The sequence below is a fragment of the Hypomesus transpacificus genome, chromosome 18, assembly GCF_021917145.1.
Source record: "Hypomesus transpacificus isolate Combined female chromosome 18, fHypTra1, whole genome shotgun sequence".
In the NCBI taxonomy this organism is placed as follows: Eukaryota; Metazoa; Chordata; class Actinopteri; order Osmeriformes; family Osmeridae; genus Hypomesus; species Hypomesus transpacificus.
This window is the reverse complement of record NC_061077.1, coordinates 2,113,998-2,137,163: the sequence shown is the minus strand read 5'-3', so window position 1 is coordinate 2,137,163 and position 23,166 is coordinate 2,113,998. Positions and strand designations below refer to the sequence as shown.

Here is a 23,166-nt window from a genome sequence, read left to right as displayed (position 1 = left end):
TAGCAGTGTACGTTGCAGTGACTGAAATGTAGACGTGGGAAATTAAATAATATTCTAGAAGGGATCCTTTACATGGCCAACATGTGTAAGGTTGATCAAAGTAAGCATGTTCTTCTCATTACTTATTTGCACTCGGCCCCTGTTAAGTATTCATTGAACAATCTGGTGTTCAAAAAAATTCCCATCATCCAGTTCGCGTAGGCCATGTATTTCCTAAAAGCATTTTTCATATGTGGTGGCCTTTGTCAGTGTGCATTGATATTATTTTACAACTAGTTTACAATAATTGCCACTCTACTGATTTAACTATGACATTGGATATAAATAATTTGGACACCGTAACCAAGAATGCTATGTTGCTAAAAGGCACCAGCTCTTTCGTCTTCATACCGTTAGTACACTCTGGTTTCTCTTCAGATCGTATAAATCTTTCGCCTTTTACTAAAGATTTCCGTGGAGAGGAGCATTACGAGTATCAACCAATTTTTTGATGCCCTGCTTACGCGGGGCTTCCTATATTGTAAAATGAAAGTCAATTAGACGAAAGTTAGGATACGTTATCAAGTCAGTGTGGTGTTTGCGCTTCAAATATGTGGCGTCGACGTGGACCATGCATAACGTCGAAGACTAATATTAATCCATATTTTGGGGATCTGGGCCGGGCAACATAGTGCATACATAAAGTGGGACAGGATAACTATCAGTATCAGCATCACTATCATAATATTAGTGTAACCCGTCTTGTTCCATTCGAATTGGAACAATTCCTATGTTTTAATCACTGAAAAAGTCATAAACTCCCATGAGTAAACAAAGGACACACAAAATCAATTTAGATAATTGTTCTTACATTTTGGGTGTTTGATTGAAATTTTTTACACTTGTGGCGTTCCTGGTAAAAACGACTGTCCGTTAGAAATTTATGTTTGAGATTGCAATTATTTTATTGAATTGAGTTCAGGCACTCAGACACCCGCCACATGCAGGTGATAAATGGCACAATGTGTTTCTTCTGAGTATTTGTTTGAGTCAAATGTATTTATACATTATGCTTTTTTAAACTAAAAAACTAGTTGCATTAACTCAGGTCAAGAGAGGGCTTAAAAAGCCAACAGCAAAACTTGTAATGTTCACAACAACTTGTGTTGATTAAACGATCAAAATACATGAAGTCATATCAAATGTATTTTTTATGGATTTATAACCATCTATAACAGGTTGATCATTTTCGGACTCAATTTAAACTGCACAGGAAACCATAATTGGGAAAACACCATAAAAAAAACACCACCATAAATTGGTGCCAATAATTTATGGTGTGATGCCGCTCTGCTTGAAAAGCCTTCATCTGCGGCGTCTGTCAATATTTAAACTGGCCTGTAGGTGACGCCCAAGGACTGTCATCCAGACTGACGAACCCAGACGAAGCTTCGGCCGTTCTGAGCACCCTCTCTATGTAATGGATGTTAAGGACAGACATTCTCATTTCAGTGACATGTCTTTGCTGAAACCTCTGAAATTTTCTGAAATTTGCACAGACTCATTGTCAGAAATAAAACACTAATCATACAGTTCCCAACAAATCAGTGATACAAAATTGTGATACAAAAATAGACAATTTTACTTGTAATTGTGAACCTATATAGATGTTTCATGTTTTCTCAATGTCTTTGCAAATCCAAAAAACAATTGTAAAAGACTTGAGGAAGAGTGGGGATGAACACTGTTGTTTGAATCAATGGCAGTTATAAAAGAAGATCATGTTGTTGGCTTGGAAACAACAGCAGCGACATTATAATAAACCAGACCATTCCAACATGATGATTAAAACAACAGAACATGCATAAACGTTATTGATGATCATTCAACATGAAATGTCACAGAAAGTCCCTTGGTTTTATGCACCCTCTACAAATACTTACAAACCTAGTTAAACGGCATCAGGTCTAACATGACAAAATATGAACAACAACCCCCCAAAATACAACATCAGTCATTCAAATGTGACTTCATGTTTGATTTGGACATGCACATGTCCCTCACAAATAGCCTACTCCTTCTCTCCTGTGTCACACACCCTGCCTATCCTCTTTGGCCCTTGCTGACCTGTCAGACCCCCAGTGGCTGGCTCTTCTGAATGAGATGACACTCTCATCCCCCACCCTTCACTCCCTCATGCTCAGCCTAACCCAGCTGCGGACCCTGATTAAAGAGTAAGCTTGCATGCTAGGGCCTAGTGAGCAGGACAGTAACACTTGCAGTGTGGTGTTGCGCTACTAGTTGTATGAGAGAGGAAGAGTTTGAGAGAGGGAGGGAGGTAGAGAGGGAGAGGAAGAGAATAGGAATAGTGGTCTTCCTTGTCCAAGTGGTTGACATTTCAGATTTCCTGGAGGAGGTTGGAAGGGAAGAAGCCGAGTTTGCGTCCAGTGCTGACCTTCAGATAACCATTCACCTCTTCTCCCTTCTTCACCACGATCTGCCACAGACACGAGGAGGAGAAAAAGTCAGGGGCAAGGATAGTAAAGGAAAAGGGAGGAAGAATGATAGTTTTCCCTCTCTCTCTCTCTCTCTCTCTCTCTCTCTCTCTCTCTCTCTCTCTCTCTCTCTATCTCACTCTCACTCTCTCTCTCTCTCTCTCTCTCTCTCTCTCTCTCTCTCACTCACTCTTTCACCCTATCTTTCTCTCCTCCCTTCCCTCTACCTGGTCTTTCTTCAGAGTAATCTGCCCCATCTCTCTGTTCCCTACGAAGGAGCGTGTGACCTTGAACACTCTCTCCCCCGCACGCACTCTGATGATGTAGTTGGTGGGCAGATAGCCCGTCTTCTCCCCCATCTTTCCCTGAGGCAGAGAAACAGAAGAGAAATCTTTAGAATCACATCAGTCAGAACAGATATAAGAGCCTTTCTCTGCTGGCTTCAAACATTAGGCCTGCATCGATTTGCAACAGAATATTTTAGCCAATATTTTTGCCTTGAACTTACCCTCCACCACTCCTCATTGGAGTCATCGAGGACAGTGATCCGATCCCCAGGACTGGAAGACAGACAGGTTGATGTGTTTGGTTATTGTCCTATTTAAGTATGACTTAAGTGTACGGACTGTCTAAACTGAACTCAGCTGACCAATAGCCCCTCCCCTCAACACACTTTGAACCTATCACACGGAGGGAGTCAGTGCCACACAGAACAGTCTGTCTCGTGGGAAAACTCACTGGAAGTCGAGGTCGTCCTTCTCGATGGCCTTGAAGCGGTACAGAGCCAGGTAGTAATGTGACTGGGAAAACGTCCCCATCTGCTTCTTATTCTGACATAAACAAAGCAACACTGTTCACCCACGCCGACACTTTCAGCGCTAAGGTATTTGGCATCCCATCTAGAATAGAACAGGATGTACTACTTAAAGGTGTGTAGATGATCAGTTAGTGGCAGCGTGCTGGAGAGTCTGGCTGTATCACCTTGTCATCAGCTTTGTCTGCCTTGTCCCCCTTCTTGTCCCCCTCAGGCTTCCCTGTAGCAATGTGACAGGACGGACATGTTCTCTGTACATGGACCTTGTCACGGACCCTGACTACGTTCTGTTATGTGGGTCATGCTGTTAGTTCATGGTGAGATGGTGAGGTTTTTTGAATTTTCTCATTTAGGCTTAACTGTCAGCATCGTGTTGATGCATGATTGGCCTAAACATCTTCATCTTACCCTCGCCGCCTTCCTCATCCTCTTTAGGTTGCTGGGCTTCCTCTTCCTCCATCATCATCATCATCATCTGGAAGACGGCATCACGGTTACATAGCATGTTGGGTTCCTGGTGAAGTGCTTAATGAAGGAGCCCCCCCCCCGGGGTCACACTCACGTTCTTCTTGTCCTCAGAGCCCTTCTTACGCTCCTTGTTCGCCATGACGACCCCGACCCGCAGGGTGTCGAAGACGGGGTCACTTCGGTTGACCTGGGCTGGACACGGGGGAGACGGAGGAGGTGAGAGAGAGGCTTCTGTCACATGACGGACGGACCTGAGATCATCTCAAACGCTGCCGCGTGTCACAAGCCATCCCTCAAGCTGAACCTTCAGATCTGACCCTCAAACAGATCCACAAACCCCACTGACCAGGAATTTAGACCCCCAGAGAATCCCAGATGTGGCGCAGAGAGCACAGTCGATACATGCCGGTCTGCCGTACCTGCGTCAGGCTGGTCACTGCTGTACAGGGGGGAACTGTAGGCCCGTCTGAAGCCTGGCGGCTAGCAGAGGAACAGAGGAGAGAGAAGAATGGGATGTAGCAGGTTCCAGACAAAATGGCCTCTCTGAACATAGTTTATGCTATCACACCACGCTGTGTACGCTGGCACAGGGTTTAGGGGTCACTCAGTCTGTGTTGAAAATGGGAAGTATCATGATTTGGAGGACATGTAAAGGACATCGACAGGTTTTACTTGGTGATAAACGTCTTACAATTTTACCGAAGCACTTCTGAAACTCCACGTAGGACTGGCACTGGTGGTGGATATTGGTCTTGCAGTTCTTACATCTCAGAGCAAACTTGTTGTTCACTGTCATTGTAGAGAAAGACAGAAGACAACCGTGTCAGTGGTGCGTTTTCAGCCGTTCCTCTGCTGTAGAGACAAGGCGGTCAGCGATGACGACTCACGGACGATCATGCGAGCGCAGACGTCACAAAACTTGGGCTTCTTGCAGTAGTGGTCCTTAAACTTGTGGGGTTTGTCGTTGACCAGGATGACCGGCTCTGGAGGAGGTTCCGGCACCTCCTCCACCTCCACCTCCTCGTCATAGACAAAGTACACCTGCAGAGGGAGTCAGAGGTCATGTCTCAGTACTGCCCTAGAACTTCCTCCACCTATTCTGGAGACATCGAAAACGTCCATCCTGATGCCTTCACCTGGTCCTGCTGCTTATTCATTCCTCCATTAAGCTGTCTGCACTTAGCGCCCACAACCTTCCTGTTACTTAGTGCAGATCAGCAGACACACAGGGACACATTAAGCTTCTAATCTGAATCCAATTGGTGCCGTCTGGTGCTGTACCAATTGGTGCCCAGTGCTCCACCCCAACTGTAAAGAGTACTATTTTAAGGATGTAGAGGGATGGCGGTCAGGCGGGCTGTATTGCCAAGCTGTATTGGTGCCTATTTGTCTGTTACTCACAGTATTGTCCTCCTCCTTAACAACATTTTCTGGGGCAGGGGGGTTGTCATGGAAATCTACAGAGTGCTTGTCTTCCAACCTATCAAAGGCAAAGGAGCAAACAGGAACCAATGAATCAGCTAAAACTACAGAAAGTAAAGCACTGGAGAGTCTTTTGTGAATGTGCCAGTGACAATTTGTCCCATTCGGGTTTTGATTTCACAATATTCTTTGTTACTTCTTTACAAGATATGATTTGGATCCCCATTCTTTCTAAACCTAAGTGGTAGGTAAACCCATGGCAACAATGTGAAAGCAGACTTACTGGTCATATTGAGCCATGGTGTGACATGTGTCTCTCGCCTCTCTTGCTGTACTTCTCTCTTTTCTGACACAGGACAGAAGCAACTCAGTCTCAGTAAGAGACACATACACACTCTAACATGAAGTAACCGTTTTACATAGACATACAAGTCATTGGTGAGGCCTTGGTCAGAACATCTAGCTATGAATCATCACCAGTGATCAATTTTAAGATCAGTTACTGTGGCTGATGCACAAACACACACCTCATTCCCTTGCACTCAAAATACCCAGTTGTCCACTCTACTATTCTAAGGTTGGGTAACTCAATCTCATCAGGGCTAAATTTGGGTGCCTTGCCAGGCAGGGGATTGGCTGAGACAACCCAGAAGCAGTGACTGACAGCTGTGTTTGTCTAAAACCACGCTTGAAAAGAATACTACACTTCAAGTCACTTAGAGAAAAAACATTTGCCATCTAATTAGACTAAACTCAATTAAAGAAAACATTTTAAGTCCTGCTGGTGTATTTCCTTTCCCCCCCATGCAAATATACTGTACCACACAACTGACTTAAGTCCTGTAAGAGAAGAAGGCTTTCTTGGTTTGGAAAAGTCAACTGGTCAGTGAAGATCTTCCAGTGGAACCGGTCTTCACGTGAGCGTGATGTCCCTGAGTTTGACGGCAGTCTTTCTCAGGCAAGGCGAGCCACCTGTCCTCTAGTCTCAGTCAGAACCTCTTCAGCAGTTGGAGGTCTGTCGTCCGTTGGGGTTTCTCCTCAGGTAATCTCCCTGGAGGACCAGCCCGTCGGAGCTGAGGTTGTGTGGGAGAGTAGTGGGAGTCAGCTAGACGGCTGAAGACAGCTGGGTACCTTAGACAGGGCAACGATGACGAGGGGAAATTAGACCCTGAGACTCGCTCCTTTAGCCCTGCATACTCCTCCCACAGACACACATGTTGGAGTCGTACTGCACTCTGTAGCTCAAAGTCTGGGTCTCACAGACTGTTCGGTCCTCTACATACTTCACACAACATGAGGCAAGGCCATGAGATAAAAACAGGACACATAGTTTAAATTCATACTTCATATTTTGATTCAAACTCCATATCCATTATTACCCTATGCATCAACTAAGATGTGAGAAATGAAGGAATAGCTTTCTTGTAATATTTGATGACAGCTAAATCATAGCTTCTGAACTACTAAACTTGAAGCTGGTTCATGTGACAGTGATACTATATAGGAAGGTATCATTGTTTATTGAATTATTTATTATTAGGTTTCCTACTCCAACAGCACATAACAGATATTGTGGTGTTGAATTCATTTATTTAAAACACAGTGAGAAGAACACAAAGAGCCCCATCTAAGGTTGCAGAGGCCTGGGTCGTCTGGTTTGGCTGCACTACAAAGGTCCTAGTGCATTCTGGGTAGCTATAATACCCTCCGTCCCTAGTCTACTGCGCATGCTCGAAAGGAAACTCCATTATATTTTGCACGGAATCTGCAAGAAAAAAAAGCAACTGTGAAATAGGGATTAAATGGTGCATCGGGTTAACTGAATTCTGCCTAAGTATAAAGCGGTTTGACGGAACATATTTAGGTGATTTGGTTGGATAATTTGCTTCTCGATCGGACATACTTGAGACATCTTGGGACACTCCAGAATCAAGTAAATTTATGTCAATGGTAGCAAGCTTGCTAGTCAGCTAGTAGCCCTTAGCGCTTAGCCCTGAGATCATAGGCGCAGTAAAATGAAGCATTATTGCCCTTTGTTTTTAACCGGACGGGCAGACATACTAGACATACGGGGAGTTGATTGAAGGCGCACCGATTTTGTCTTAAAGATTAAACAACCATTTGGGGAGATCAGATAACGTTAACAGCCAAAACAAATTAGAAATAGCTTGCGAGCTAACTCTGGATTCTCCCGCGAGCTGGCTGGAGACTTCAAAACTTCGCAAGAGCTGCTTGCTGCTAGTGTGGTGCAAAGAACGGCTGTTTAGCTAGTTAGCTAGCTAGCAGAATAGCTAGCCAATACGCTCTACAGACAAGTTGACTAGCCAAGCTTCCCGTTAAGAAATGCATTCTTATGTATTATACTTTTAAGTCAGCTGCTTGTTTTAACAGGCTGCCGTTGTGCTATTGTTGTGTTTTTGATGCTGACAGCTGTCAAAACGCCTGTTAGCTTAGCTGGCTACTAGCGAGCTACTATTAGTACCAGCTTGAGTGCTACGCAGGACCAGACTCAACTCTTGACTCTATTTTGATGAAATGCTTGCAGTGATGTGTGCTATCTAGTCAACTATCTAGCCAAATCAGTCACTTGGACTTCACACGTCATTGACGGATGATATCAAATAAACTAATTGTTAGCTAGCTAATTTACTAGATTGCATAGCAATAGCTTTTAGGCCCATCTTTGTATGTAGTAAGTGTAACACAGTCCCAGTCTCCGTTATGCAGTTAAGACAAGGATTCACAGTGATCTCGTTTTGTAACGGTGCCTTCTGTCTACTTCTCTTTCTCAGCGATTATCGCTCCCGGTTGCTGTTCAAAAAGTGGACGCTTGATTCGGGACAAGGTGGACTGACAGCTTTGGGGACAGGCCTTGCTGGGCGTCACAGCGAATTTTGGCCGTCTACGTGCTTCTATCCAACACCATGTCCTGCAAACGGTGGATTCCTTAGCCAGAACACGTCTTGGCTTTTCAAAGATGACAAGGTAGGCTATGCTTCTAGTCAGAACATTTTGGTAACCAGTGGCTAGTTAACTACGTCATGTCCCTTCAGGTACGCACAATACAAGTATGTTTTTAATGTGAAGTGTATACTTGTCACTTGTTTCAGTTAACCAACTACCATGATATTGCAAGCACCATGACAACCAATTTATGTTCCTCCTCCTGTGTCTTTCCTCAGGTGCTGGAAGGCAGTAGCTTCAAAATGATGGGAGGCAGTGAGAGTGGCAATGGGGACAAGGATGGGCTCCACGTTCTGGCTATACATGTCCCCATTGGCTGGCAAAGGAGAGTGGAGGAGGGGATTGTGGTGTATGTCAGGTAAGATGCATGCTCTTATGGGTCTTCCCTTTGGCACTTGTTTAGCTTTTCACAATGTATGCTTCATGTTTTGGCTACTTGCAATGTTTGGGACTATCACGTTGTTATGATCAGTGACCTATGCTCTTTTGTAAGCTCTCTCTTGGAAGTCGCTTTGGATAAAAGCGTCTGCTAAATGAATGAATGTAAATGTAAGATGGCTACTTATGTGTAGTAAATATGTCAGTAACATCATGTGTAACATCTGGGTTTGAGTGGCATGAAATAAGTTAGGTAGAGGTTTCGCAGAAGCATGAGGCATAGCTCAGGGTCTGCTCTCAGACACTCTCAGAGTAGAGGGAGTGTCTGGGACAGCTGCCTCGTCTGATCACTTCAACAGCATAGGAGTATTGTGACATGGAGGATTTTGAACATTTGTACAGTGCAGCGTCAAACCAAAAAGCGCAAACTGAAATCCTACTGTGGTCACACATGAGAATCTATTGACCTATGATGCTTGAGGGGTCCAGAGACTGGATCTGGGCAAAGGTGGACTTGCTTTTGTTTAACTGGCATGCAGGATTGGTATTATTATGTCATTAGTACTCTTTCATGTGAAAAACCGTGCTGTCAAAATTGAATGCAATCTGTAACAGTCTGGTAAAAAAATTCTGTTCTCATTCACATCTCATGTCTTCCTCTCCATTATTTACTTGGAGTTGGAAGGAAAAGAGAACCCGTTTTCCTCCCCCCTCCCCAACCTTCTCTGCCTGTTTCCCTGCAGCCCCAGTGGTACCCTGCTGTCCTCCATGGAGGAGGTGAGAGCCTACCTGCTGACAGACGGCACCTGCAAATGTGGCCTGGAGTGTCCTCTGGTCATCAACAAGGTGCGGAAGACCTGCTGCTTTGCATGTGGTTATTGTTATGAGCACTGCATAACTATCTAGCATCACTCACAGCATATTCTACATATATCCTATCCATGATTTGTGAACAGCACAAAGTGATTTGGCTGATATTCTACATGTATGTAGAATGTCAGAGAGTGTGTGTGTGTGTAGGGGGTATTTGAGGCCATGTTGTGTCCTCAGTGTATTTCTGTATATGTGTTATGTAATATCCTGTACACTGCCTGGTCTGAGCTGACAGCTGGGTGGACGTGGTGTTCCTCCTCCCATCTCCAGGTGTTCAACTTCAGCCTGGATGTCAGGGTTCAGCCCCACAGCCAGCCACTGGGGAAGGCGGAGCAGGATATGACAAAACTCTGTAACCATCGCAGGAAAGTGGTTGCCATGGCAGCGCTGTGTCGCAGCATGCAGGCCTCCCAGCTGCCCTTCGTCACCCATTACCAAGGTAACTAGGCCCGCCTCCCACTGGATTCACACTGCACTGGATGCACTCAGGGGCCGAGCTGTTGAAATGGGGCTTCAACCAGCATGCTTGCACTGTTTATTGCATTGTCACTTCTACAAGTTTGGATCCACACCCGATATGTAGCTCATGCTGTCTTCTTCTCCTGTCTGCAGAGGCCACTAGTGGTGTAGGGGAGAACAGAGACCCAAAGAGGATAAGGGTGGACAGAGAAGGAGAGGACCACGGCACTTACCCTTCCAAACACCCCCTGTTGTCCCCCAGGCCCAATAACAACCTGAACCCCGCCCCTGGTGCCGGCCCTATAAGTTCCGCCCAACTCATGTACTCTTACAATGGTTCCTCCCCTCTCTCCCACTCTAGCACTAACTCTCATCATCTTCTCGATACACTAAGGAGACTGCCCCCTCCCGTCTCCCTCCCTCCCCCTTCCTCCACCTCCTCTTCTTTCCCGGGCTACAGTACCCCCCACAGGTCACCCAGGGCTCCCACCCCGCTCAACCTCAATCAAGGTCAAAGGTCAGAGACGCCCGGCTCGCCTCGACTGGGACCTCTTTCCCCCCCTCCCCCCTCCTCCCCGGGGACTCAGGGGGCAGCCAGAGGAGGGCAGTCCCTTCACCCCCAGTGTGTCGTCATGACCTCCCCCCTCTCGCCCTCCCCGTCTCCCGCCGTCAACTTGAAGTCCGCCTCTCCTCTCCAGCGCTCCCGTCACCTCTCCGCCTCCGCTGCTCTCTCTGAGCAGGGAGGAGCCGGGGGAGGAGCCGGAGGTGGAGGCTACCCCCCGCGGAGGAAGTCCACCTCCTCCTCTCCCCTGTCTCCCGGCCTCCACTATCCCAAGCACAAGCTGGAGGACATCCTAGAGCAGTTGAAGAACTCAGGCAACGCGAGCACTAATAATCACATCCTCCACTTGAGCCCTCTGACCAACCAAAGCAACCCTCACATCCTCTCCCTGGCCCTGGAGAGAGGCAGTCGACCTGGGAAGGCCCCTGGCGCTCTGGCAGGGCCGGTCCTCGGCCTCGGTGCTGCCGGCCCCTCGGGCCTACCCATGGGAGCTTTCCTCCACCACCAGAGACAGCCCCACCCTGCCTCCTTCCCTGCCAGCAGCCTGCTCTCGGCAGCGGCCAAGGCCCAGCTGGCCAGCCAGATGACCCAGAGTCTGGGCCAGGCTCCAGGTAGCTCGGCCCCTTCTCTGGAGGTCTCGAAGGAATCCCAGCAGCAGCAGCAGCAGGCGTTGAAGGTAACAAACAGCACTTTACACAACAGCCATCACCCCTCCATCACTACCAGGCCTCCTCTTCCTCACCCTGCCGCCACCCTGCCCCCCTCCCAGACCCTGATGCCCCCCTCCCCCGGCGAGCGCTCCTCCCACAGGAAGCGTCAGCGGCGCTCCCCCACCGTGCTCAGCATGCTGAGGGACGGCCAGCTGCCCCCCAACGGCCCCTCCAGGCCCCCTCCCTCCGGAGCCGGAGACGCCCTCAACCTCTCGTCCTCCTCCTGTTCGGCCTTGCACTCTCAGCCCTCGTCTACCTCAGTCCTGTCCAACTCTGCCAGCAGCAGACCCATGGAGAGCCTCCTCCACCAGCCCCCCAGGCTCCCAGCCAGGCTGCCCACCCCCCTCAACTCCCTCATGGGCCTCCAGAGGCAGCCTGAGGCCCTGGACTTCACGACGGCCATGGCGGGGATACCAGACCCTCCAACCCAGCCTTTGTCGGCCCTGCTCCACCTGCTGAGTGTCCAGAATGCCCAGGCCCAGAGCCAGGCAGCCGGAGGGGGCAGCAGCGTCAGGCAAAGCCCCAGGCGGTCGCCTTCCTCTCCGTCAACCGTCAGACCCCCGTCACGTTCCACCCAGTCGCCCTGCCGGCCCAACAGCGCCCCCAGCCCGGCCCAGCCCCTGTCCCCCTCTCTGAGGGCCAGGCATGCTGGGGGAGGCGGGCCGCAGTCTCCCTTGAGGTCTCCCCCCAGGACCAGTCCGCTGCACAAACTCTCCCCGTCCACAGCACCTCCGCACTCCCAGCATTACCACCACCACCGCAGCCCCTCATCCTCCCGCCTGTCCCCCGACAAGCTCCACCACCTCAGCCCCCTGGACTCCTCCTGCCACGACCTGTCCCAGGTCAGCGCGGCGGCAGACGTGACAGGACCCGAGGGACCTCTCCCCTCCAGCAACAGCACGACGCTTCGCCCCTCGCCCTCCCCGTCTCCCAAGCCTCTGGACCTCAGCACCCCTGTTTTGGCCTTGCTAGCGGCATCCTCCACTCTACCTCCGGGGGAGGGGGGTCCGGACCAAACCACGAGCCCTCCTGTCAGCCACGGCACCGCAGGTGAGGATGACGTTTTCTTAACCTCCCATCAAGAAATGGGGGGACGTTGACTTGAGGTTCTAGAATGAGTGATGATCTCTCTCTCTCTCTCCCTCCACTCTCAGGGTCAGAGGAGCCTCCGGGTGGCGACCACCAGGGCTCCACAGACACCAGACCCCATGGCACTCCCGGCCCCAGCTCTTGCCTCTCTGTCCTGGGCGTGGACTCCCCCGGTCCCCTGCCCCTGGCGGAGGCCTTCCCGTTCATGTCCCAGGAGCAGCTCCTCCAGCTGCTGTCTTCCACTGGAGGACTCCCGTCCTTGCTGGACCCCTCGCTCCTGGCCTCCCTGCACCTGGGGGGCCTGTGGCTGGGGGCACAGCAAGGCGGAGCCTCCACCCACGGAGCGGACCCTCCTCCACCTCCAGACCAGCACCTCCTGCTGCCCCACGAGACCCAGCAACAGCACCAGGAGCAGCAGCAACACAAACAGCAGCAGCAGCTGACGGCTCCGATCAACCACAGCTCTCTGTTCCCTCTGCTGCCCTCCCTCGTGGGCGCCCAGGGCGAACTGCCCCTTAGCCTCCTGGCGCTGCTCAACCCCCTGCCCCCCCCGCCGGCCTCCACGTCATCCCCCGGGCAGGAGAGCGATCTGGGGCTGGGGGACAAACCCGGGCTCCACGCTCTGCTCATGGCCTCCTTGCTGCTGGGACAACAGCAGGCCATGCTGCCTCTGTCTGGACTGGGCCAACTCAGCCTGGACCTCCAGCCTGTCCAGCAGCACACGCTGGAGGGCCTCTCCCTGGAGAAGGGCTCTCATCTCCTGGACCCGGCATCCCTCCCCGGCCCCGGGCTCCTGGAGGTGCTCCAGGGGCTGCTCCCCCCGCCGGCCGAGGGTCCACTCCAGGCCCTGCACTCCCTCCTCCTCCCCACCACCCTGCCTCCTCCCCCCGCCACCTTCCTGCCCCTCAGCCCTGCCCTGCTAACAGCTGCCCTGGGCTCCGCTGAGCTCCCACCATCTCCTGCCCCCCAGCTCCCACCCACCCAGACTCCCCAGCAAACCCCTCCTCAGGTAGGCTCCCTCCTCCGGCCGGGCGCAGGCCCAAACCAGCTCCTAGCCGGCTCGACCTTGCCCCCGGGAAAGACCAGTTGAGAGAGTTTGTGCCAGAGCATAAAGTCAACAAAACATGTTCTGTGGCGGTGGGGTCATGTTTGCTGGTCACCTGGTCCACTTCCTGAAGGGCGAGGTCCTAGGAGTTGGTTTGGAACTGGGCTTGCCGTATCCCAGTATCTATGTAACCTGTGTTCGTTTTCCCTGGGTCAAAGAGAAGTCTCTGGAACGGAGCATGTCGCAGATGATAATCAGCTGGATGTTCCTTCTGTCTGTGTCTCCCCCCCCAGGTGACCTCTCTCGGCCCCGCCCACCTCTCGGGTCGTCCCTCCACCCCTGAGGGGGTGGACACCCTGATCCCCCTCTCGCTCCAGACCAAGGACAACCCCCTCCTCCAGCAGCTGCTGCCCACCTTGCTCAACCCAACCGTCCTAGGTCAGTCACACACACACACACACACTCAGTGTTAGCCCCATCTACAGTCTAACAAGCCCACGGACAGTCTCACTGTTCCAAATCATACCAGCAGCGGTGTTTGAGCGTTTTGCAGACTGCAAGTCTTTAAAACTGGTATTGTGGGTGTTGGTAGGAGACCTGTCTGCTCTGAGCAGCCTCCACAGCCTTCTGAGTCTAGGGGCCGGTCCTCTCCTCCTGCCCCAAGTTCAGGCCTCTGCCCTGGGCATGCCTCTGCTCCAGACCCCCGATGGAGCTATCAACCTCCTCAACAACATCCAGGTAGCTACCTAGCTCCTCTGCATGTTCCTTATTTTGTGCTGGTTTGCCGTTCTCCTCCAGAAGCATAGGCATGGTTGGTTAATTGGCTGAAATGTCTGCCTTGTTCACCAATCACAGTGTCTCTCTTTACTCCAGCTCAACATTGCACCGCCCTCAGAGCCAGAGAAGCCAATCCCCATGCAGGAAACAGTCAGCCCCGCCCCACAGGAGGGCATCCAGGCCCATCAGCCGGCCCCTGAGGCGGCGCCCTGCTCCACCAACCTCCCTGCCCCTGTGGCCCAGCGAGGGGAGGGGCCAGCGAACGGGGGTGGCGTCCTAAACCCCTACGCCTCCTTCATGGACACCATCTACACCTCGTTCCTCCAGGTCAGCGCCAAGGAGCAGGAGGAGGCCCAGGCCCCCGCCGCCACCTCCGAGCCTGCCCTCTGTGCCTTACCCCCGTCCACCCCCTCCGCCGCCCTCCCCCCGTCCAGCGGCCCGGCCTCGCTGAGCCCCCGGCGGGCCTGCTCCCTGCGCAATCCCGACCTCTCCAGGCTGACCATGGAGGCCGGCGCCCACTCCCCCGCCCAGGGCACGCCCAAGCCCAGCGACGACGGCTGCTCCTCGCCGCCCCGGAGCCAGCGCGCCCACCCCGACCCCCCCCTGCCGCCCAGCTACCTGGAGGAGGCCAAGACGGAGGCGGGGTGTGTCTACGGGGAGGGAGGGCCCGAGAGGCAGGGGGACCTGCCGCTGGCCGGGCGCTACCTGAGCCCCAAAGACGGCTGCCCCCAGGAGGAGATGGGCGGGCGGCAGCACACGCAGCAGGGGAGGGTAAGTCTGTAGGGAGAGGGAGTCGGGTGGCTGAGCGGTTAGGGAATCGGGCTCGTAATCTGAAGGTTGCCAGTTTGATTCCCGGCCGTGCGATATGACGTTGTGTCCAAGGGCAAGGCACTTCACCCTACTTGCCTCGGGGGGAATGTCCCTGTACTTACTGTAAGTCGCTCTGGATAAGAGCGTCTGCTATATGACTAAATGTAAGAGGGACCGGCTGTCGGGTTGTAAATTTGACGGATGTCCCGATGATTTCCCCACCCCCGATGATGCCTAACCTGTGTTTCTCTCCGTCAGGACCAGAGTGCTCCAGCAGGGGGCGCCAGGAGAGGAAGGAAGAGGAAACAAACGTGAGTTGGCTCCCTTCCTTCTGTCGTAGCAGCTTGCTTTCAACCCCCCCTCCTCCTCCCACCCTGCTCTGGCTGATCATGACCTATGTGTTTCCTGTGTGTCCCTCCCCTAGGCTACACAACGTTCTGGAAGACTTCAGAGACATGGACCCTGCAGGCCTGGAGGAAGCCAAGCCAACAGTAGGCCAACTTCCAAACCCATTGTTCTCAGTCGATGTAGTGGCCTATACAATGCTATTCAGTGAGGGCTATGCTGCCCTACCTGGCCTGGGCTATGCTATTCCATGCTAACTATCTTAGCCTAAGCTACGCTAACTAGATCTAGCTGTATTGCCAACCAGACTATGGGTTTCTATGCTGACATGACTCGATTTTTCCAGGGAGTTTGCTCTTCTATGTTAAACCTGCTGACGGATGTTTTGTATTCCAGGCGGTGCTGTTGAAGCCCGAAAGATCCGTCAGGGGCCGGAGGAGGAGGGGCGCCAGATCTCAGAGGCAGTGATTGGACCAAGTTGCCCCCCAACTGTCACCAGTCAACCAATCATCGAGTTTAAAGTCCTCTTTTATCCCCCGCCCACCTCTGTCATTTCCCCCGTCCTGCCATCGAGGCTCCTCCCACACTCCTTATCAACTGCACTAATAGAAACCTAAGTCACTACAGTCAGGTCAGCCTCTGAGCTCCGGAGGAAGCTAGCTGAGGATGCATAGGAAGTCCCACAGATGCTTTGCTTAGCTCACATCTCTGGAGAATCTAAAACACGAGATGCTTGGCCTTGTGAGGATGAGATGGTGTATGAATTACGTCAACGAGAAAATGTGTACTATTCTTAAGTGTGTTCACGATGGGTGGGGGGGGGGGTAAGCGCATCTACTTGAAAGACTGATGTGTCCTCTCTGTTGAGGTGTGTGTGTGTGTGTGTGTGGGCGATGTGCGTGTGTATGAGTGTGTTTATGATCTGTGTGCTTCAAGAGCGCGTTTGACACCAAATTGGGGTCAAATACAAACCTCGGACACTAGAAATACTTGAGACCATGCTTGATTTCTCACCTTGTTAGCATTTACAGGACTGTTCCCTGGGTTCTTCCAGGCCTGAGAGACTCAATTGAGCCCACCTCTAGTGTCTGGTCCATCTGTTGTAGGCTGCTGGTCCCAGGTGTGTCAGTCACCTGCTGTTGCTGAGCCCTCTCACTGTGCCACCACGGCCGTCCTGCACCCAGAGACCCTGCAGCTGTGCCGCTTCTCTCTCACACACACGCACACACACACACACACACACACACACTGCTATTGTGTCGTAACCATGGTCACTCTGTGGTTCTGAGTTCAGGGATCCCCTGTGTTTCAACCTCACTAATTCCCCCCCCCCCACACACACACACACACACACTGTTGTCTAAGTGACTGTCACTATATAATAGAAACTTACAGCTATCTCACAGTAGCTCCCTCCTGGGAGAACAGTATGGGGTCACTGTTGGACTGTGAACAATGTGAAAGCTATGAAGCTCCCCTTATCTAGGGTGGAAGCAGGGAAAGGGGGCGTGGCAGGGACACACACACCCATGTTGGCGTGCGTCATGGTTAGTTAGCGTCATTTCAGATAGGTCCTGCCATACGGGCATGTTTGAGGAGTAGAGAAAGTGTGTTGACAAAGACCTGTGTGGGTTTGTAACTGTTTGTTATTGTGGACTAGAGTCGTTCTCTGTCTCTCCTTCTGATGGTAGTGCTCAGTCTTTTCACTCACACTGCCGGCCCGATCGACCTGGCACTCACTGTATTTAAATAAAATGAAAAGCAGATTATGCAATTTCTACACTTGGAGATGTGTACATATGTACAGTTAATGTGTGTTTTATTTTGATTTTATATTGTTAGAGCGACAAAAAAAGAAAAAAGAATTGTGAATTTTCTGGGAATTGTAATTAAGTATTTTCTCATTCTACACTTGCTTTCAATACTTATGTTAAAAAGACGAAAATTAAATTGTGGACTGTAGCTTTCTTTTTTATATGGGAGTCTTTTTTATTTAATATTAAACTATTTACAGAACATTGTTTCATTTTGTGTTGATGTCAGTGAAGAGTTGAAAAGCCCAACGCTCTGCAAAGTCTGTGCTGCATTCTGGGCTCAACACAGTAGACAGCATGCAATAGCCGATCTCTATCTCCAGAAACTTCCTATCTGGGATTATTTGAAAGTTCAAGTCGTATTTACTTACAGATGCTGTAGCTACATGTATTACTCCCCACAACAACACAAATTAATTATATATAAATGCATATGTATATATATATATAACGCATATTAATACATCAGTAGCCTACGTAACGTCACTGACCAGCTATAGTTAACGATTCTATTCCACTGACGCCAAGGCCTGTTGCTCCAAGATGATGCTGCTACATCCGGCTTGTGGATGCTGAGGAAGGGTACCGCTTTAAAGGAACAGAGACAGACCACGCCCTTCGCTCCACACAGCACTGAGCAGAGCAGTCGACATAGACGCGAAGTTACCTCACTCGTCCTCACAACAGCATCTCACCTTCAAGCGGCCCTTCCCACCATCAGACGAAAACAAGACAACATCGCGCATACCGAGGAAATATTGACAAACTGAAATTTAACGGAGGTATTACGGAGCAATACAGAGTGTTGCGTTAAATATGTAGCCTATCCCAACGCGATTTTATTTAGATTTCCATTCATAACGGACCTGTTCTGCGGCAAGCTCAACAAACAATTGTAACGTAGAAATAAGATATTTCAGCCGGAAATCAGGCTGCATATTTTTCAAGCATCACCATTTAAAGCATATCGAGAAAGGACGCAGTTTGCCTTTCCGTTACTTATTTGACGCTCGACTGGGCCTGCCAGATTCTCAGCAAGCCTTTCACCAGCACATCAGTTGAATTTGCGCAATGGCCGATGCTCCTACAGAGTGTAACATAAAAGTGCTCTGTCGCTTTCGCCCTCTGAATCAATCCGAAATACTGCGTGGAGATCAATTCATCCCCAAATTCCTTGGAGATGACACCGTGTCAGTTGGGGTAAGACGCTTTGTTTATAAAATACTCTGATCAATAAATAAATTAACTCTCAATGGTTATGTTTCAACTGATAAGAAAATATTGTCAATGTGTGGAAATTACTTATCTATTTCTAGAGAATTGATTATGCTTTATTTTGGATCAAGGTCGTTTTAGCATGTTATGTACGTTGTGTTGTGAGATGCGTAGACTAGGCCTGCATGCACAGCCGCGGAACAGGTTAGGCTACATAAGCTACTGGGGCTGCAGAATTCTTCGACAGTGTGCCTAGATTTGTTTATTCTGTATTATTATGGCGAAGCCAATTTCACTGTGCTTTTGGTTAAAATAGTGGCTGACGATGTTCAGTGAGCGTCTCTTTAGTAGATGTCTAGCCCACTTTAAACATGCCTGCAGCCCACTGCATCCAAACTCAGCTGTAAATCAGCTGTCAGTCTCTGGATCCCCAGCAAGGATCTCTAGCCCTTCCAATTAGGCTATTATATTTGTGTTCGCAAAATGACATTGTACCTGAATGCCTGTCAGAGAGTGGCAAGTTAGGATTAGCTCAGTCCCCCCCCCTACAGAGCTATGTGTACTCTGGTACAGGGGGGTGCATGGTGACCAGGGGTGCTGTGAGTGAGAGGTTAAGGTAAGTGGAGGACCAGTGAGGCAGGCTAGAGAGGCAGGAGCACAGAGACAGGATCACAGAGACAGGATGAGAGGCAGGCTAGAGAGGCAGGACCACAGAGACAGGAGGAGAGGCAGGCTAGAGAGGCAGAGACCACAGAGACAGGATGAGAGGCAGGCTAAAGAGGCAGCGCCATAGACGCAGAGAGCACAGAGAGGGCAGGGAGCACCTGGGATGTTCTGGACCTTTCCTAAAGCCAATCCTCCTTTGTCCAAGCCCTTATGAGCCCAACCCTCGATCAACCCTCGATAAAGTCAGACCCCCTGCCAGCAGGCTTCAGAGAACCCGACCTCTAATGGCTCAGAGGTAGAGTCGATCAATAACTCTTAGACAACCCAGAACTCACTGGATCTGTCTGCTCTCCCTGCCTCCTCCCCACCTGTCTGACAGCTGCTCTCTAGAGAACTGCCACTTCACCATGGAGATGATGATGTAGAAGATCACCATAATGAGGCCCTCTGTATTGGTCAGTCTCTGATGGCTATCATTCCTGAAACCCTATTTTCTAGCGTCAGGGACATTAAATTGCAGTGGGAGGATGTATTGCCAACCATGAGTTGAGTGTTCTCCAGTGCTAATGTCGTGCTACCCTTGTGTTATCCTTCAAACCTGCTGGCACTTGCAGCCAGTCCAGCAACCCCCTCTGCTCCACTAGCATCACTCACTTCACTCTTTGACAGCCCAATGGGATGACATCATCATTTCCTGTAGCTAACATGACTGGCCAGAGAGGAAGGCCAGCCAGTACAGTGCTGCATTCAAGATCACAGACTGTTTAGAAACAGGGCTTTGTGGGTACTGGGGTAGATGTACTGTCTGGATTTTTTAGTTCTGGCTCTCATTTAGACTGTACAAGGTGAAAGCATGTAGACTTATTCAACCTCATGTCAGCTGTTTTAGGTTTGCCTCTTGACTGGATATTGATTGGAGATGTTCTCCAGTCAGCCCTTCCCCTCTCCTCTCTCTCTCAGTCTCCCCAAACCTCCATTTGTCCTCAGTGGCTGTTTCCTTTCTCACATTCTATTCTGGTTTTCTCTAGTTCAGATAGATTCAATTCCCCCAAAACATATCGATAGCATCTTTCTTCCATCAGTATGTTGTATATGCCTTGCTCTCACAATCCAAGCTGAAATAGTAGACGGTCATTGTTTTGGTCTCTCTGTCCAATGTCTTTACCATTGTTTTAGTCACGCTGTGTTTTTCTGACCATACTGTCCGACAGTCCCTCTCCACGTTGACAGTGTGATGTGACGTTGTTGTGTTGTGGAACAGGGGAGGTCCTACATGTTCGACCGGGTGTTTCCCACCAACACCACCCAGGAGCAGGTCTACAACACCTGCGCTAAGCAGATCGTCAAGGGTAACTTCAGTTGGATATGCTTTGATTGTACTTTTGTACATTTGATCCGTTGTATGCAGTCCTCGTTGTATGTCTGTTGATACTTGCTCAGAAACGGATGAAAACAAAACCAGATACATATGTCTGTGGCCTGTACGTTGTATCATGTTGCTGGGTGGATATTATGGGTTGCTGAGCTCCCTCACCTCCTCTGTCCTCTACAGATGTGCTGGGAGGGTACAATGGGACTATCTTCGCATATGGACAGACCGCCTCCGGGAAAACCCACACCATGGAGGTAACCCCCTCACGAACAGAAGGTTTAGCTGCTCACGTGTAACATGTCTGGAAGATCGAAAGTTGACAGCCCTAAAATTATCCGTTTTATAATATGCGTGTGTGTGTGTGTGCGTGTGTGTGTTTGCATCTCCAGGGGAAGCTGCATGATCCCAACCAGATGGGTATCATCCCCAGGATCGCTGAAGATATCTTCAACCACATCTTTGCCATGGATGAGAACCTTGAGTTCCATATCAAGGTCAGTGGTTTAGCAGAGAGAAAAGGAAAAATGTAACAAAGAGGAAGTACACATAGAGATAAAGAGGAATATTGGCCAAGTCAAGTCCATTTAATTTATCCCACTAGGGGAAATTAGTTTGTAGACAGGTATTAAAACACATTCAATCCATCATAAATACTACATAAACAGCATACCGGACACCACACAGAGACAAAAACATAATATAACACAGTACAGTACAAGGATCACTTCATAGACAGCATACGATGCTGGTGTCCGGTGTCATAAGATGAGGATGTTATAGATGAGGATGTTCCTGTTCTGTATGAGTCATCATTATGAAGGTATCTGGTGTGAGTCATAGGGAAGGCTTGCTGCCACCTCATCATACTGGCCCCATTAGAACCAGATAACACATTGAGAGAATATATCAGTACATGAATACATGATCATGTTGATTATTACACCCACTGGTGTAATTCTCCTCCCTGTGTTCTATGTCCTGGGGCTAACATTCTGTATACATTTTCCCTCTCTGCTTTACACAGGTCTCCTACTTTGAGATCTACATGGATAAGATTCGTGACCTCCTGGATGGTATGTTCACGCTTTCTGTGTCTCACAGATTACACCTGCGGAAAACCCATTTGATGAGAGAATAATCCAATCAATAATGAATTTCTTGTCCGACAATTTTCCAGTGACGAAGACCAACTTGGCGGTCCACGAAGACAAGAATAGGGTTCCGTATGTGAAGGTTGGTTTGCAGCTATCCACATCTGCCTGAGTCACATATGAACCCTTTGTTATGACATCCATTTCCTCTCCTAACCCTTTTCTCCCATCCTCCCCCCTCTCCCTCCTCCTCCTCCCTCTCCATCCTCCTCCTCCCTCCTCCTCCTCCCTCTCCCTCCTCCTCCTCCTCCTCCCTCTCCCTCCTCCTCCTCCTCCCTCCTCCTCCTCCTCCCCCCTCTTCCTCCTCCCTCTCCCTCCTCCTCCTCCTCCCTCTCCCTCCTCCTCCTCCTCCCTCCTCCTCCTCCCCCCTCTTCCTCCTCCCTCTCCCTCCTCCTCCTCCCCCCTCTCCCTCCTCCTCCTCCCTCTCCCCCCTCTTCCTCCTCCCTCTCCCTCCTCCTCCTCCCCCCTCTCCCTCCTCCTCCTCCCTCTTCCTCCTCCCTCTCCCTCCTCCTCCTCCTCCCTCCTCCTCCCTCTCCCTCCTCCTCCTCCCGGCTCTGGTGATGTAGGGCTGCACCGAGCGCTTCGTCTCCAGCCCTGATGAGGTCATGGACGTCATTGACGAGGGCAAGTCCAACCGCCATGTGGCCGTGACCAGTAAGTCTGCCTGCCTGTGAGTCCAGTCGGTCATCAGTGCCTCCTCCTGAGCAGGATGAGATCCAGACCCAGGTCTTCCCTCTCTCTGCTGCCACTAGGGTTGTGGGCCCAGTGAGCTGTGAAGAGACAGGCAGAGTCACATGACTTCTTCAGGCTTATATAACTCTCTGTACATAGAGTAATGCACTCATCAGTGTGGTCACATCATCCATGAGCATCATCTTAGTCATCCAGCAGTCACGGTACAAGTTCCTTGGAACAAAGCATTGCAAGGTTGCCATGACAGCAGATCTGTGATGCATGCCCAATAATCAGGTTGACCAATGAAAATGCCAATCCAGACTGGCATAAAATGACATGCTGCCAATACAAAAAACTGTTTGGATGCTGAGTCACTGTAGAGCAAAGACAGCAGGCCAATAGTCTGGGCTGTGCAGATTCAGAAACACATAAACAGATCATGTGACCAGGGCAGTAACAGTAGACCGGGCCAGGAACCAGATCCCTCAGAATGCGGGGGGAGAAAGAGGGGGAGCATGCTAAGGTGGATAAAGGAGGGATGAGGTTGGTGAAAAAGGAGAGAGTCAAACAGATTCTCCTCATCAACAAAAGCGTTACAGATAGACGTTTTCCCCACCAGTGGGCTATTTATGCAACATAAACTCCATAGTTTGCCCTTTCACTGTCAAAGAACCAACGAACCAGGACTGTAATACTGCCTGTGCACGTGTCCTCTCTCCCACCTGCATCTGTCAGACATGAACGAGCACAGCTCCCGCAGCCACAGCATCTTCCTGATCAACATCAAGCAGGAGCACGTGGAGACGGAGCAGAAGCTGTGTGGGAAACTCTACCTGGTGGACCTGGCTGGCAGCGAGAAGGTGACACACACACACATGGTCACCCTACACACACCGTCACCCTACACACACGGTCACCCTACACACACCGTCACCCTACACACACGGTCACCCTACACACACGGTCACCCTACACACGTCTGGAAGGATGTTGATGCGTGCACCTAACACACAAACCCACAACCAGCCATATACAACCCATAAATCTCTCTCTGTCTCTCTGTCTCTCTCTCTCTCTCTCTCT

General features: G+C 50.3%; 3 protein-coding genes and 1 non-coding gene across 6 annotated transcripts in view; 3 read left to right on the top strand and 1 right to left on the bottom strand.

Moving 5' to 3' along the window:
• Positions 1-397: 397 nt before the first annotated feature.
• LOC124481286 lies at positions 398-511 on the top strand. Its single transcript, XR_006957635.1, has one exon. It is a non-coding gene; the product is annotated as a U5 spliceosomal RNA (small nuclear RNA).
• A 1,195-nt stretch (positions 512-1,706) lies between these two features.
• stac3 (SH3 and cysteine rich domain 3) lies at positions 1,707-6,310 on the bottom strand. The gene is made up of 13 exons (XM_047040895.1): positions 6,012-6,310; positions 5,462-5,524; positions 5,158-5,236; positions 4,644-4,797; positions 4,448-4,545; positions 4,176-4,236; positions 3,851-3,948; positions 3,697-3,763; positions 3,456-3,508; positions 3,213-3,304; positions 2,983-3,034; positions 2,702-2,839; positions 1,707-2,476 (listed from the first exon to the last, which is right to left on the bottom strand). Exons 2-13 carry the CDS (start codon positions 5,476-5,478, stop codon positions 2,378-2,380), a joined length of 1,008 nt encoding a protein of 335 aa, XP_046896851.1. The 5' UTR covers positions 5,479-5,524; positions 6,012-6,310; the 3' UTR covers positions 1,707-2,377.
• A 597-nt stretch (positions 6,311-6,907) lies between these two features.
• Positions 6,908-17,206, top strand: mbd6 (methyl-CpG binding domain protein 6). Of its 3 annotated transcripts, XM_047040176.1 has the most exons (14): positions 6,908-7,111; positions 7,971-8,163; positions 8,361-8,500; positions 9,264-9,366; positions 9,664-9,832; positions 10,006-11,090; positions 11,184-12,174; positions 12,279-13,222; positions 13,552-13,696; positions 13,851-13,996; positions 14,132-14,806; positions 15,104-15,156; positions 15,270-15,336; positions 15,587-17,206. In XM_047040176.1, the coding sequence occupies exons 3-14, from the start codon at positions 8,385-8,387 to the stop codon at positions 15,656-15,658; spliced, it is 4,566 nt and encodes a 1,521-aa protein (XP_046896132.1). In that variant the 5' UTR covers positions 6,908-7,111; positions 7,971-8,163; positions 8,361-8,384; the 3' UTR covers positions 15,659-17,206. The 3 variants fall into 3 exon arrangements, with proteins under 3 accessions (XP_046896132.1, XP_046896131.1, XP_046896130.1); XM_047040175.1 differs by having other exon boundaries at positions 6,908-7,042; positions 10,006-12,174; XM_047040174.1 differs by having other exon boundaries at positions 10,006-12,174.
• Positions 17,207-17,627: 421 nt separating this feature from the next.
• The window catches only part of LOC124481153 (kinesin heavy chain-like), a 14,243-nt gene continuing 8,704 nt past the window's right edge, over positions 17,628-23,166 (top strand). The window contains 8 exon segments of the mRNA XM_047040979.1: positions 17,628-18,204; positions 20,147-20,234; positions 20,438-20,511; positions 20,647-20,751; positions 21,282-21,330; positions 21,435-21,490; positions 21,975-22,062; positions 22,819-23,012. Of these exon segments, the coding sequence (XP_046896935.1) occupies positions 18,076-18,204; positions 20,147-20,234; positions 20,438-20,511; positions 20,647-20,751; positions 21,282-21,330; positions 21,435-21,490; positions 21,975-22,062; positions 22,819-23,012 (783 nt within the window). The 5' untranslated portion in view covers positions 17,628-18,075.